At 41.8% G+C, this 15,913-nt stretch overlaps 2 protein-coding genes across 4 annotated transcripts in view; one reads left to right on the top strand and one right to left on the bottom strand.

Moving 5' to 3' along the window:
- The window catches only part of sh3yl1 (SH3 and SYLF domain containing 1), a 52,808-nt gene extending 50,104 nt beyond the window's left edge, over window positions 1–2,704 (bottom strand). For all 3 annotated transcript variants that reach the window (XM_039009232.1, XM_039009233.1, XM_039009234.1), the window contains exon 1: window positions 2,598–2,704. In XM_039009232.1, coding sequence (XP_038865160.1) covers window position 2,598 — 1 coding nt within the window. In that variant the 5' untranslated portion in view covers window positions 2,599–2,704. The remainder of the gene's footprint in view (window positions 1–2,597) is intronic.
- LOC120059732 (E3 ubiquitin-protein ligase TRIM9-like) overlaps window positions 1–15,913 on the top strand; it is a 1,105,060-nt gene that overhangs the window by 301,803 nt on the left and 787,344 nt on the right. The gene's annotated exons all lie outside the window — the stretch shown is intronic.

Raw genomic sequence — 15,913 nt, 5'->3', positions numbered from 1 at the left:
CTGTCTATAACGTGAGCTGCTGAGTATGTGTTGAATGTTCTTTCTATCATCCCGTTTTTGAAAGATTTAACGTTAGCCATCAAGAACTACAAAAGTTTTACTACTTTTCTCAACATTGATGTCCTGAATTTAGCAGGCGCTATCGGCAGATCAGTTGGAAAAAGTGATGGGCTACTTCCTGCACACACCACGGTCAGTGTGAACTGGAGTGACTTGACACTACGCTGGCCAAACAAGATGTAGCTACAATCAAAACAGAGTTAAATGGTTCAAGTCAGTCGTGAAGTGTTCCTCTTTGTATACGGGTAAGAGTCTAGCTACATTTTCAGATATACGTTTCTAATTTTATCTGAAAGTTGAATTCATTGCAAGTTAAAGCCTACTGCTAGCTAGCTAGAGAATGTTACCTTGCTGGCTCGCTAGCTTACATTACATGTATGATCTGTGTAGTAATATTATTCAAATAAAGACATATTTGCATAGCTCGCTAACATTGAACATAGTTGCTTAGCTTTAGCTACCTGCAGATTCATACTACAGCTATTACTATGTTTGTATTGGTAGTAGTAAGAGTTTGGATTATTCCGGGTCATTGTTTAGGTAGCTACATGTGTAAAACAGAAGACTTTGCCAGATTGTTACATGACCCATCAAGTTAGCCAGATAATGTGCCTGGGGGTGATTACAGCCATCTATTGTATTTTATGAACATGTGTACGTCTCGAGAATAGTGACCCATCCACTTAGCTAGATGTGGCTGGGGAGTGGTTACAGCATTTCCTTCACATGACGCATCAATTTAAACAAGTGTGTCTGGGTAAGAATCATCTAATAACTATAACATATTTACACCTGGACATTTTTTTTTTTATATTGCTACTACGCAAGTAAACATTTCACTGTACCGTTTACACCCTCTGTATCCTGTGATGAATAAACATTGATTTCATTACATTTAGTGTGTGTTTACCAGAGAGGGTAATGTGAAGAACATGACCTGCAACAAAGTCAGATTGGGATATAGGCCAAGGACTAGATAAAGTGTATTTTTACCTGGAGCTTTTCCTTATTGTAGGCTACTACTTTTAGTTTTGAAAGCTTTGATTGTTTAGAACATGGCCTCACATGTGAATCCTTAAAGAGACGGGCCAAGAGACGGGCCAAGAGACGGGCCAAGAGACGGGCCAAGAGACGGGTGTAGAGACACTGACTGGGTGTAGAGACACTGACTGGGTGTAGAGACACTGACTGGGTGTAGAGACACTGACTGGGTGTAGAGACACTGACTGGGTGTAGAGACACTGACTGGGTGTAGAGACACTGACTGGGTGTAGAGACACTGACTGGGTGTAGAGACACTGACTGGGTGTAGAGACACTGACTGGGTGTAGAGACACTGACTGGGTGTAGAGACACTGACTAGACAAAGAGCTCTCCAGTTGATGTACCAAAACATTCAAGGCCATTTTCTCAAAAGTGGGGTTTCAGGTTTATCCACTTTTAAAGGAGAATTACTTTCACATTGTTCCTCAAATGCAGTGTATGATATACAATTGTATTTATTATAGCAGTGAGTCTTTACTCTTATATATTACAAGTCTCATATATATATATATAAGGTTGAACTAAAAGATTACATGTAACAAAAAAGATATACGAAATAATAATGTATGTTGATGCTAATATGACGTACAATATTCCATGATGTTTCTATATGATAACAATAGCATAATATATATTTAATATGCCAAAAACAATTTTTTTTAAGTTTCATTAATTCTAATTAACTTAAATCATTATGACACACCCCTCACTAGTCATTGGTTACACTAATTGCACTGTTTGTCTACATAACTGTTCCTAGGCCGTCATTGAAAATAAGAATTTGTTCTTAACTGACTTGCCTAGTTAAATAAAATAAAAAATACCTGGTTCAAGTATTCATCACATTACCCTGAAGAAGGCACAGTGATGCCGAAACGTTGGTAAATACCAATTAATTGCTGGGAGATTACACATGGAGTGTGCGACTTTAGTTTATTCTTTACAACGCAACAACAAAAAACACCCCACTCAAATGTTGCTACATAAGACTAAATTGAGGTGGTCGGTCCCATTTGATTCTTTCTAGGTTGTAAAAGTAGGCAAGAAATGTTTTGACAAAGTACGACTTGTTTTGAGGTTTATGACAATCAATACAAACGTTATGACAAGAGATTTAATAACGTCTGTTGAATGTCTGATATAAAACCTACTTCGGTGAATAAAATACCTCAACGTGTTTGCTTATCGCGTGACTTTTCTGTTTCTCTCCTGTTCGTTCATTCACACTGCTGTTTTATCAAATCAGAGATTATTTTCATTTTTCATATTATTCTCAACAAAAGCGAGAAAAGCCATCATAGCCAAACTACAGTTTCAAAAATTTCATCGTTGTTTGGCCAAACTGACCGTGCTGTCGCCTCATTCTCTCTCTCCCACAGACAACGACGAGAGGGAGGCAGTAGAAGTCCGGAAACACAGTTGCTACAGCATACCAACCCCACAAAACACATTTTATGAGCGATAAATTGTTATATAAAAACTGGGATACTTACTTTTATCAACTGTGACTTGTTTCGCTTCAGTTCGTTAGTTAGTTTGTTTGACTTCTACCATAGTCACCTGCGGCAGGTAAGTAATAAAATAGCGTCCTACACACCTGTTACCCTGGCTGTCTCGTGTGCTGCCAGAAAGACCCCGTCTCAATTTAATTAAACTCATACACATCAAATGGTCACATGAACAATCAAACAGAAACGTATGGAACTATGAATTCCCATTATATGGAAAAAGGTAAGAAATATTAGGTATGCGTGTCATCTATAGACTGTTTTCGACCGTTTTAATAACTTTATAGACAGGCAGCGTCTGGACAGCCGGATAAGGGAATGTGACGCCTATGCCATCAACATCAGGACCTGCTGCGCGCTCACGTGTGTTGTTGTAACTGCAGTGCGCGTACCGGCAGACAGAAGTATATACAGGTAGGCCTACCATTAGCAAAGTGTTGTTGACCAATGCGTTGTCATTCCTGAGGAATTATTCTCTGAAATCCGCCACTACAGGAAAAGCCACTCTTTGTTAACAGGATTCTAAATAATACAAGTCTCTCTGAGGCGGCAGGTAGCCTAGTGGTTAGATCGTTGGACTAGTAGTAACCGAATGGTTGCTAGATCGAATCCCCGAGCTGACAAGGTAAAAATCTGTCATCCTGAGCAAGGCAGTTAGCCCACTGTTCCTAGGCTATCATTGAAGTTAAGAATTTGTTCTTAACTGACTTGCCTAGTTAAAAAAAAGTAAAATAAAAAAATAACAAAATCTCCCTGAATCAACCTTAATGAAACCATTAGGGGGGGGGGTGTCACTTTCTGGGCAAATTGCAAAGTTAGAAGCCCCACCTAGTTTGACAATTTCAGATTTTAAACCAAAGATTGTCTTTTATATTGACACGATATTGGACTGTCTTCTCTAACAATGGGAATAAATGTCTGCAAAGGCAAATATGCCCAGTTCATCTTCGCAAAAATACTTGGGAAGATGAACTGAACAGAAGACAATGTGCTTAGGGTCACAATAGGCCTTTTGTGTATTTTTAAATGAAGTAGCCTATATTTATCAGATAGGCAACTCATTTAGGATCCCAGAACCAAATTCTTGCATGAACACTGACCTCCGGCCTCCTAATATATGTGTTCCCATCATATGGCCAAGTTGCAAAGTCAAAATTGGCCATATCATAAACCTTTCTTTATAAAGAAGAAAAACTTAATTTAAAATGAGGTCTTACCATAAGGTTAGCAGTGTGGTTAAGGTTAGGTTTAAAACAGGAAGAGGAAGGTGAAGGAGAAGGCTGACTCCGCCCTAAAACATTTGTACGGAGGTCAATGAGAGATAGTTGAACTTGGTCAACATAAATGGTAATTGTGGCTTATTTGATTCAAATATACATTTTGTAATGCTTAGGTTATTATGAATGTACTGATATATGTGCTAACACGTGGCATCCCGGCAACTTCAAGATTTTTTTTTTTATATCAGAGTTGTGCCTGTTGTTCAGATGCAAATCTGACCTCTCATTGGCTAGACTTTTCCCACTGGCTCCCGCCTCTTCCTGCCTGCCTTTGCAGACTTTTATTCCCATTGTTAGAGAAAACAATGGAAACAGGATGCACCTGACCTCAATTTCGAGACTCATAGCAAAGGGTCTGAATACCTATGTATATTAGGTATAATATTATATTTGATGCAGTTGTGTGTGTTTTGAGCTCTAAAACAACCTAAATATCGTCTTTGTCTTTGTTTAGTCTTTGTTTTTACATGAATCTCTTGTGGACAGATCTACATAAACATAACTGGTATTATAGAATCTGACAGGAAGGAATGGGATGTGTGGAGTAACAGCAGGAGTAGTTCCGGTTTTTTGGGGTTTTCGTCACTGGTTATTTGGACATATCACGATTTCGCAGGTGTTAGCAACTTTCAGCCCTTAACTTGCACAGAGACTTTCACATTTTGGAAGGGAAGGGGACTTTCAGCCCTTAACTTGCACAGAGAGAGGGTGGAGCTCCTACATCAGGTTCCACTCATCTTTAGATCTTCTCCTAATATACAGTGCATTCGGAAAGTTTTCAGACCCCTTCACTTTTCTCACATTTTGTTACGTTACAGCCTTATTCTAAAATGTGTTAAATAAAAAATGCTCCTCATCAATCTACACAAAATACCCCATAATGACAAAGCAAAAACAGGTTTTTAGAATTCTTTGCAAATGTATAAAAAAAATGAAAAACAGAAATACCTAATATACATAGGTATTCAGACCCTTTGCTATGAGTCTCGAAATTGAGCTCAGGTGCATCCTGTTTCCATTGATCATCCTTGAGATGTTTCTACAACTTGATTGGAGGCCACCTGTGATAAGTTCCACTGATTGGGCATGATTTGGAAAGGCAAAACACCTGTCCACCGTACCGGTACACACCTACTCATTCAATGGTTTTTCTTTATTTTTTTACTATTTTCTACATTGTAGAATAATAGTGAAGAGATCAAACCTATGAAATAACACATATATGGAATCATGTAGTAACCAAAAAAGTGTTAAACAAATCAAAATATATTTTTCTATTTGAGATTCTTCAGTGGCCACGCTTTGCCTTGATGACAGCTTTGCTGAAGACTCTAGGCTGTGTTCGCTGCCAAATGTGCTTCAACACTATACTGATTAAAGGGTCTGAATACTTATGTAAATGTGATATTTCAGTTGTCTTATTTATATACATTTGCAAACATTTCTAAAAACCATGTGTTTGCTTTGTCATTATGGAGTATTGTGTGTAGTTTGATGAGGGGGGGGGGAAAAACAATTTAATCAATTTTAGAACAAGGCTGTAATGTAACAAAATGTGGAAAAAGTCAAGGGGTCTGAATATTTCCCGAATGCCCTGTATATAGACCCAGAATTTAATTGAGCAGCTGACCAATTACGCAAGACTTTGGTACTGGGTTGCTGGGAGTAATTATTGCAAAATGACAATGGAACATTGCTGCTCACAACTGCACATATATAAACAACATTACCACACTGTTTACATCTGCATATATTAATCGCCACTTTCTCATGAAATTTCTCATTAAAGGGGAAGTTTTGAGACATCATGCTAGAAGTGTTGTGGGTACAGACTTATTTCAGCCACACCCTGTGATGACAGGTGTATAAAATCGAGCAGACATCCATGCAATCTCCATAGACAAACATTGTCAGTAGAATGGCCCGTACTGAAGAGCTCAGTGACTGACAACGTGGCACCGTCATAGGATTTTATGCCTTGCTAGAGCTGCCCCCGGTCACCTGTAAGTGCTGTTATTGTGAAGTGGAAATGACTAGGAGCAACAACAGCTCAGCCTCGAAGTGGTAGGCCACACAAGCTCATAGAACATGACCGCCAAGTGCTGAAGCTCATGAACATCATCTTTCCTCGGTTGCAACACTCACTACCGAGTTCCAAACTGCCTCTGGAAGCAACGTCAGCACAATAGCTGTTAGTCAGAAGCTTAATGAAATGGGTTTCCATGGCCGAGCAGCCGCACACAAGCCTAAGATCACCATGTGCAATGCCAATTGTCGGCTGGAGCGGTGTAAGGCTCGCCGCCATTGGACTATGGCGCAGTAGGAACACATTTAGTGAAGATTCCTCCCCTTTCCTCCTCCCCTCCCCTCTCCCCCTCCCCCCCTCTCCTCCTCCCCTCCCCTCCTCTCCTTCTCTCCTCTCCTTTTTCCTTTTGATGAACAGGCTTGTGGTGTGTGCCCTGAGAATCTACTAAAAATGTCTCACACACACACACACACACACACACACACACACACACACACACACACACACACACACACACACACACACACACACACACACACACACACACACACACACACACACACAGCAGCAAGAAAAGACACTTGTTGCATTACTGACATACCTGGGTGTGTGTATGATTGACAGGTGGGGGGGGGGGGGGGGGGGGGGGGGGGGGTCAGTCAACCAGTCAGGAGCAGAGAATCCATCGCACCTCAGACACAGGTAACCTCTGTGTCTGTGTGTGTGTGTTTGTGTATGTGCGTTTGTGTGTGCGTGCTTGCGTTTGTGTGTGTGTACATGCGTGCATGTCTGTGTGTGGTTAACATGTCTGATGTCATACCAACCAGTGTGTCAGTATCTATGCAGTGTACTGTATGCAGTTCTGGAAGAGCTGCCTCTTCACTGTTGACGTTGAGACTGGTGTTTTGTGGGTACTATTTAATGAAGCTAACATAATTGCAAAAGGGTTTTGTAATAAATCAATTAACCTTTTAAAATTATAAACTTGGATTAGCTAACACAAGGTGCCATTGGAACACAGGAGTGATGGTTGCTGATAATGGGCCTCTGTATGTCTATGTAGATATTCCATTAAAAATCTGCTGTTTTCAGCTACAATAGTCATTCACAACATTAACAATGTCTACACTGTGTTTCTGATCAATTTGATGTTATTTTAATGGACAAAAAACTTGCTTTTCTGGCAAAAACAAGAACATTTATAAGTGGCCCAAAGTTTTGAACGGTAGTGTACACATATAGTACCAGTCGAAAGTGTGGACCTACTCATTCAAGGGTTTTTCTTTATTTTTAGTATTTTTTACATTGTAGAATAATAGCGAAGACATCAAAACTATGAAATAACACATATGGAATCATGTAGTAACCAAAAAGTGTTAAACAAATCAAAATATATTTTATATTTGAGGTTCTTCAAAGTAGTCATGCTTTGCCTTGATGACAACTTTGCACACTTTTGGCATTCTCTCAACCAGCTTCATGAGGTAGTCACCTGGAATGCATTTTTCAACAGTCTTGAAGTAGTTCCCACACTTGTTGGCTACTTTTCCTTCACTCTGCTATCCAACTCATCCCAAACCATCTCAGTTGGGTTGAGGTCGGGTGATTGTGGAGGCCAGGTCATTTGATTCTGCACTCCATCATTGACTGACCTTCACTTCTTAAAGTAATGATGGACTGTCGTTTCTCTTTGCTTATTTGAGCTGTTCTTGCCATAATATGGACTTGGTCATTTACCAAATAGGGCTACCTTCTGTATACCACTCCTACCTTGTCACAACACATCTGATTGGCTCAAACACATTAAATTAAGAAGGAAAGAAATTCCACAAATTAACTTTTAACAAGGCACACCTGTTAATTGAAATGCATTCCAGGTGACTACCTCATGAAGCTGGTTGACAGAATGCCAAGAGTTTGCAAAGCTGTCATCAAGGCAAAGCGTGGCTACTTTGAAGAACCTCAAATATAAAATATATTTGGATTTGTTTAACACTTTTTTGGTTACTACGTGATTCGATATGTGTTATTTCATATTTTTGATGTCTTCACTATTATTCTACAATGTAGAAATAATACTGTAGAAAATTATACTGTATATATATTTTACTCCCCACAAATGTGAAAGCATTGGATTGTTGGAGACATGGGCTAGAGGAAGTTTCCACCATATTTCTTATAACAGCCATTTCCTTTAAATTCAGTGAGGGTAAATTTACACGTCTACACTTTGTCAGCAAGGAGAGATGATTGGGACACATCAGTGATCATCAGAACATGCTGCTAAGACTCCTCCAGAAATGGTTCAATTTTAAGTTGTGAGTATTGCTTTTGTCCAGCTCGGTGACAAAGCCCTACTATTTAGCCATCTAATGGCTAGTTCTCCGTCTTTCTTATATTTTGCGGGAGGAGTATTTGAATGGAGGGAAATACAGGCGGTCAGATCTGCCTAGTGCTGTAGAGATGATGCTTGTTTGATGTATCGTGTGACCTGGTAGTTAAAACTTCTTAAGGACAGGGGGTGCTGTTTTCACTTTTGGGGAAAATCGTATCCAATTTAAACGGCCTCGTACTCAATTCTTGCTCGTACAATATGCATATTATTATTAATATTGGATAGAAAACACTCTCTAGTTTCTAAAACCGTTCTAATTATTTCTCTAAGTGAAACAGAACTCTTTTTACAGCCCATTTCCTATCCGGAAGTGAGATTTCCAAAAGCGAGGTCTCTCTTCAAGAGCTTGTCTATAAAAGGGCATGTCACTTATGACTGTAGAAACACGTCATACACCTTCCCCTGGGTGTCATGCGGAAGTGAGAGCAGAAATGACTTGATTATCTCGTTCTGGGATTGAATACAACCTCTTGGAGTGAGAGGTCCGCCATTATTTTTTTTTGGAAGGCGCGAAGTTGGACCTGGAATCGCCTCCTGGAAAACCGTCGTTATAGGTGAATATGATCTCCGGCTTCGATTTTATTTGATACATGTCACAATATCATCCTAAAGTATGTTTTTTCAATATAGTTTAATTATATTATTGAAATTTATTCGGGACTTTAGACGTGATGCGTTGGAGGAATTTGTTCAAGAAGGAGAGGTTAGCGCCGCACGGCCAGTGTGCTTGCTAATTCAAGAGGGAAATAGTTCGTTCTGGATCCAAACAAAGACGGTTCTGAACAAAGGACCCCTTGTACAACATTCTGATGGAAGATCAACAAAGATAAGGACACAATTTGGGATGCTATTTCATATATCTGTCGAACTGTGCTATCGCTACCGTTTGCCTTGAATCAATGCTGTTGTGTGATAGCTATTGTAGTAAGCTAATATAACGATATATTGTGTTTTCGCTGTAAAACACTTCAAAAATCGGAAATATTGGCTGTATTCACAAGATCTTTGTCTTTCATTTGCTATCCACCATATATTTCTCTGAAATGTTTTATGATGAGTAATTAGGTAGTTGACGTTGGTGTCTGTATTTACTCTGGCTACTCCCGTGCTATTTCTGACTGTAGCTATGATGGTAGCAGTAATGTAAAACTGATTTATAGCTCAAATATGCACATTTTTTGAACAAAACATAGATTTATTGTGTAACATGTTATAGGACTGTCATCTGAGGGAGTTGTTTCTAGGTTAGTTAGGTTGGTTCTAGGTTAGTTAGGTTGGCTTTGTGCATGCTACCTGCATGCTACCGGTGCTGTGAAAAATGTCTGTCTGTCTTTTGTATTTGGTGGTGAGCTAACATAAATATACGTGGTGTTTTCGCTGTAAAACATTTTAAAAATCGGAAATATTGGCTATATTCACAAGATCTTTGTCTTTCATTTGCTATCCACCATATATTTTTCTGAAATGTTTTATGATGTGTAATTAGGTAGTTGACGTTGGTGTCTGTATTTACTCTGGCTACTCCCGTGCTATTTCTGACTGTAGCTATGATGGTAGCAGTAATGTAAAACTGATTTATAGCTCAAATATGCACATTTTTCGAACAAAACATAGATTTATTGTATAACATGTTATAAGACTGTCATCTGATTAAGTTGTTTCTTGGTTTCTTTGGTTTGTTCTAGGTTAGTTTGGTTGATTTTGATTTTGCTACCTGTGCTGTGAAAAATGTCTGTGCTTTTTTCTATTTGTTGGTGAGCTAACATAAATATATATTGTGTTTTCCCTGTAAAACATTTAAAAAATCGGACATGTTGGCTGGATTCACAAGATGTGTATCTTTCATTAGCTGTATTGGACTTGTTAATGTGTGAAAGTTAAATATTTCTAAAAAAATATTTTTTGAATTTCGCGCTCTGCCTTTTCAGTGGAATGTGGGAGGAGTTCCGCTAGCGGAACGGGGGGGCGAGACAGGTTAAAGCCTTCTTAGAGAGCCTGTAAAGTTCAAACAGTCTGAAGGAGACTGGCTTCAGGAGACTGTGAGAACTCTAGTTGACATAATGTTACATGACATTAGTTGGCATACAGTAATGCTAGATGACATCATTTGACATAACACTACATGACATTAGTTGACATAACGCTCCATGACTATAGCTGACATAACACTACATGACATTAGTTGACATGCGGGAGGGAGGAGGGGGATTAGTGAGGAGATGGGTAAGAGGGGGGAGATAGGGGAGGAGGGGGAGAGGGGGGGTTAGTGAGGGGAGGGGGGGAGATACGGGGTTAGTTGGATATAGCAGGGAGGGGAGAGATGGGTTAGTGAGGGGAGGGGGGGAGAGACGGGGTTAGTGAGGGAGATACGGGGTTAGTTGGATATAGCAGGGATGGGAGAGATGGGTTAGTGAGGGGAGGAGATGGGGAGAGAGGGGGGTTAGTGAGGAAATGGGGGGTTAGTGGGTGGAGGTGATGGGGGAGAGGTGGGGTGAACATTCAGTGGTCATGTGGTGTCTAGGTCCAGCAGTAAGCTACTTACTGTGGTGTCTTGGTCCAGCAGTAAGCTACTTACTGTGGTGTCTTGGTCCAGCAGTAAGCTACTTACTGAGGTGTCTTGGTCCAGCAGTAAGCTACTTACTGAGGTGTCTTGGTCCAGCAGTAAGCTACTTACTGTGGTGTCTTGGTCCAGCAGTAAGCTACTTACTGAGGTGTCTTGGTCCAGCAGTAAGCTACTTACTGAGGTGTCTTGGTCCAGCAGTAAGCTACTTACTGAGGTGTCTTGGTCCAGCAGTAAGCTACTTACTGAGGTGTCTTGGTCCAGCAGTAAGCTACTTACTGTGGTGTCTTGGTCCAGCAGTAAGCTACTTACTGAGGTGTCTTGGTCCAGCAGTAAGCTACTTACTGAGGTGTCTTGGTCCAGCAGTAAGCTACTTACTGTGGTGTCTTGGTCCAGCAGTAAGCTACTTACTGAGGTGTCTTGGTCCAGCAGTAAGCTACTTACTGTGGTGTCTTGGTCCAGCAGTAAGCTACTTACTGAGGTGTCTTGGTCCAGCAGTAAGCTACTTACTGAGGTGTCTTGGTCCAGCAGTAAGCTACTTACTGAGGTGTCTTGGTCCAGCAGTAAGCTACTTACTGTGGTGTCTTGGTCCAGCAGTAAGCTACTTACTGAGGTGTCTTGGTCCAGCAGTAAGCTACTTACTGAGGTGTCTTGGTCCAGCAGTAAGCTACTTACTGAGGTGTCTTGGTCCAGCAGTAAGCTACTTACTGAGGTGTCTTGGTCCAGCAGTAAGCTACTTACTGAGGTGTCTTGGTCCAGCAGTAAGCTACTTACTGAGGTGTCTTGGTCCAGCAGTAAGCTACTTACTGAGGTGTCTTGGTCCAGCAGTAAGCTACTTACTGAGGTGTCTTGGTCCAGCAGTAAGCTACTTACTGAGGTGTCTTGGTCCAGCAGTAAGCTACTTACTGAGGTGTCTTGGTCCAGCAGTAAGCTACTTACTGAGGTGTCTTGGTCCAGCAGTAAGCTACTTACTGAGGTGTCTTGGTCCAGCAGTAAGGTACTTACTGTGGTGTCTTGGTCCAGCAGTAAGCTACTTACTGAGGTGTCTTGGTCCAGCAGTAAGCTACTTACTGAGGTGTCTTGGTCCAGCAGTAAGCTACTTACTGAGGTGTCTTGGTCCAGCAGTAAGCTACTTACTGAGGTGTCTTGGTCCAGCAGTAAGCTACTTACTGAGGTGTCTTGGTCCAGCAGTAAGCTACTTACTGAGGTGTCTTGGTCCAGCAGTAAGCTACTTACTGAGGTGTCTTGGTCCAGCAGTAAGGTACTTACTGAGGTGTCTTGGTCCAGCAGTAAGCTACTTACTGTGGTGTCTTGGTCCAGCAGTAAGCTACTTACTGAGGTGTCTTGGTCCAGCAGTAAGCTACTTACTGTGGTGTCTTGGTCCAGCAGTAAGCTACTTACTGAGGTGTCTTGGTCCAGCAGTAAGCTACTTACTGTGGTGTCTTGGTCCAGCAGTAAGCTACTTACTGAGGTGTCTTGGTCCAGCAGTAAGCTACTTACTGAGGTGTCTTGGTCCAGCAGTAAGCTACTTACTGTGGTGTCTTGGTCCAGCAGTAAGCTACTTACTGAGGTGTCTTGGTCCAGCAGTAAGCTACTTACTGTGGTGTCTTGGTCCAGCAGTAAGCTACTTACTGAGGTGTCTTGGTCCAGCAGTAAGCTACTTACTGAGGTGTCTTGGTCCAGCAGTAAGGTACTTACTGAGGTGTCTTGGTCCAGCAGTAAGGTACTTACTGAGGTGTCTTGGTCCAGCAGTAAGCTACTTACTGTGGTGTCTTGGTCCAGCAGTAAGCTACTTACTGAGGTGTCTTGGTCCAGCAGTAAGCTACTTACTGTGGTGTCTTGGTCCAGCAGTAAGCTACTTACTGAGGTGTCTTGGTCCAGCAGTAAGCTACTTACTGTGGTGTCTTGGTCCAGCAGTAAGCTACTTACTGAGGTGTCTTGGTCCAGCAGTAAGCTACTTACTGTGGTGTCTTGGTCCAGCAGTAAGCTACTTACTGAGGTGTCTTGGTCCAGCAGTAAGCTACTTACTGTGGTGTCTTGGTCCAGCAGTAAGCTACTTACTGAGGTGTCTTGGTCCAGCAGTAAGCTACTTACTGTGGTGTCTTGGTCCAGCAGTAAGCTACTTACTGAGGTGTCTTGGTCCAGCAGTAAGCTACTTACTGAGGTCCTCTCCTTCTCCAGTCACATTGATACTCACGACTCCTAAGCACTGTGTGAACCAGACACACACACACACACACACACACACACACACACACACACACACACACACACACACACACACACACACACACACACACACACACACACACACACACACACACACACACACACACACACACACACACACACACACAGTCACCAGATAGTGTCATTCCTGATACTTCCATGAGTATGTTTGATTTGCACACAGAGGGAGTTGACCCTCGATTTAGAAAATTGCGGTCTCGTGGCATCACTCAATCAGTGAGTGTTGGCAAACTTGGCTAAGAAGTTACCCAGAGCATACAACCAGATTGACAATTTCAAGTGTCTACTCCCTCCATTCTGGCCTGCTGTCCTACTCTTGCCTACGGTTACAAAATTCCACTTACTTCCCCAAATTCCCATTCTTCCTAGAAAACCTGGTTGGAGGATTCCTGGAATTCCTGCTTATACTATCCTCATTCCGGGACTCTTCCAACCAGGATTTCTGGAGCACCTGTGTATTTGAAAAATTACTGGAATTTTTGTATTCCTGTTCTTGCCATAAATGCCATGGCGTTGTGATCCCTTCTCTGGTCCTCCAACACCTGGATCTACCAGAACCAAACCCTGCTTAGCCAGCCAGCAGTGGGGATGCAAGGTGGTATATGCTGCTGGCTGCTACCAGGGTTGACCTATAGTGTTAATTTCCCATACCCGGTGTCTCCCTGTGTGGACAGTATATGAGTTAGCACCAACCCAGCCCTACCGTCAGATCTGCTGTGTTCCTGGATTCTTTCCCTGAGATGTGATAGTATAGTAATGTATAGGGGGCAACCCTAATGCTCTGGAGACATGTCATGAAGAAGTTGTGATCAAAAGAGAAATAGAATAGAGAATCAAGGGAAGGTGAGGCGTGTGAATCTAAGAGAGGGTCTGCTGAGGTAGAGACTTCACGCCCTCGGGTTAACGGTTCACTTTGCATAGGCCTCGTTCACACATTTTCACTCTGTTTCTCTCCCACTCATCCCCCCTCTTTCACTCTCTCTTCTCCCTCTTTCTTGGCAGGCTGCCTCCTCTCCCCTCACACTTATAAAGTTAGCAGCATGCCCGGGTTCATAGCTTAGGATGTGTGTGTGTGTGTGTGTGTGTGTGTGTGTGTGTGTGTGTGTGTGTGTGTGTGTGTGTGTGTGTGTGTGTGTGTGTGTGTGTGTGTGTGTGTGTGTGTGTGTGTGTGAACACAGTCCCCTTCTCCACCCCTTTGTCAATCCATCAGTTAATTAGAAACAGGAGTGTCATTGGACAGAGAGAAACAGAGGGAGGGAAAAGAGAGAGAGAGAGACAGAGACAGAGGGAGGGAAAAGAGAGGGAGAGGGAGAGAGAGACAGAGATAGAAACAGAGGGAGGGAAAAGAGAGGGAGAGGGAGAGAGAGACAGAGATAGAAACAGAGGGAGGGAAAAGAGAGAGAGAGGGAGAGAGAGATGTTCCAAAAAAGGTCCAGTCGCCAGGACCACAAATTCCATCTAGACACCGTTGCCCTAGAGCACACAAAAAACTATACATACCTCGGCCTAAACATCAGCACCACAGGTAACTTCCACAAAGCTGTGAACGATCTGAGAGACAAGGCAAGAAGGGCATTCTATGCCATCAAAAGGAACATAAATTTCAACATACCAATTAGGATCTGGCTAAAAATACTTGAATCAGTCATAGAGCCCATTGCCCTTTATGGTTGTGAGGTCTGGGGTCCGCTCACCAACCAAGATTTCACAAAATGGGGCAAACACCAAATTGAGACTCTGCATGCAGAATTCTGCAAAAATATCCTCCGTGTACAACGTAGAACACCAAATAATGCATGCAGAGCAGAATTAGGCCGATACCCACTAATTATCAAAATCCAGAAAAGAGCCGTTAAATTCTACAACCACCTAAAAGGAAGCGATTCCCAAACCTTCCATAACAAAGCCATCACCTACAGAGAGATGAACCTGGAGAAGAGTCCCCTAAGCAAGCTGGTCCTAGGGCTCTGTTCACAAACACAAACACACCCCACAGAGCCCCAGGACAACAGCACAATTAGACCCAACCAAATCATGAGAAAACAAAAAGATAATTACTTGACACATTGGAAAGAATTAACAAAAAAACAGAGCAAACTAGAATGCTATTTGGCCCTAAACAGAGAGTACACAGTGGCAGAATACCTGACCACTGTGACTGACCCAAACTTAAGGAAAGCTTTGACTATGTACAGACTCAGTGAGCATAGCCTTGCTATTGAGAAAGGCCGCCGTAGGCAGACATGGCTCTCAAGAGAAGACAGGCTATGTGCACACTGCCCACAAAATGAGGTGGAAACTGAGCTGCACTTCCTAACCTCCTGCCCAATGTATGACCATATTAGAGACACATATTTCCCTCAGATTACACAGATCCACAAAGAATTCGAAAACAAATCCAATTTTGATAAACTCCCATATCTACTGGGTGAAATTCCACAGTGTGCCATCACAGCAGCAAGATTTGTGACCTGTTGCCACAAGAAAAGGGCAACCAGTGAAGAACAAACACCATTGTAAATACAACCCATATTTATGCTTATTTATTTTAATTTGTGTGCTTTAACCATTTGTACATTGTTACAACACTGTATATATATAATATGACATTTGTAATGTCTTTATTGTTTTGAAACTTCTGTATGTGTAATGCTTACTGTTAATTTGTATTGTTTGTTTCACTTTTGTGTATTGTCTACCTCACTTGCTTTGGCAATGTTAACACATGTTTCCCATGCCAATAAAGCCCCTTGAATTGAATTGAATTGAATTGAGAGACAGAGGGAGGGA

This window comes from Salvelinus namaycush, chromosome 15, assembly GCF_016432855.1.
Source record: "Salvelinus namaycush isolate Seneca chromosome 15, SaNama_1.0, whole genome shotgun sequence".
Classification (NCBI taxonomy): Eukaryota; Metazoa; Chordata; class Actinopteri; order Salmoniformes; family Salmonidae; genus Salvelinus; species Salvelinus namaycush.
Note: the sequence above shows the minus strand (reverse complement) of the source record. Positions and strands in the feature narration are given on the sequence as shown.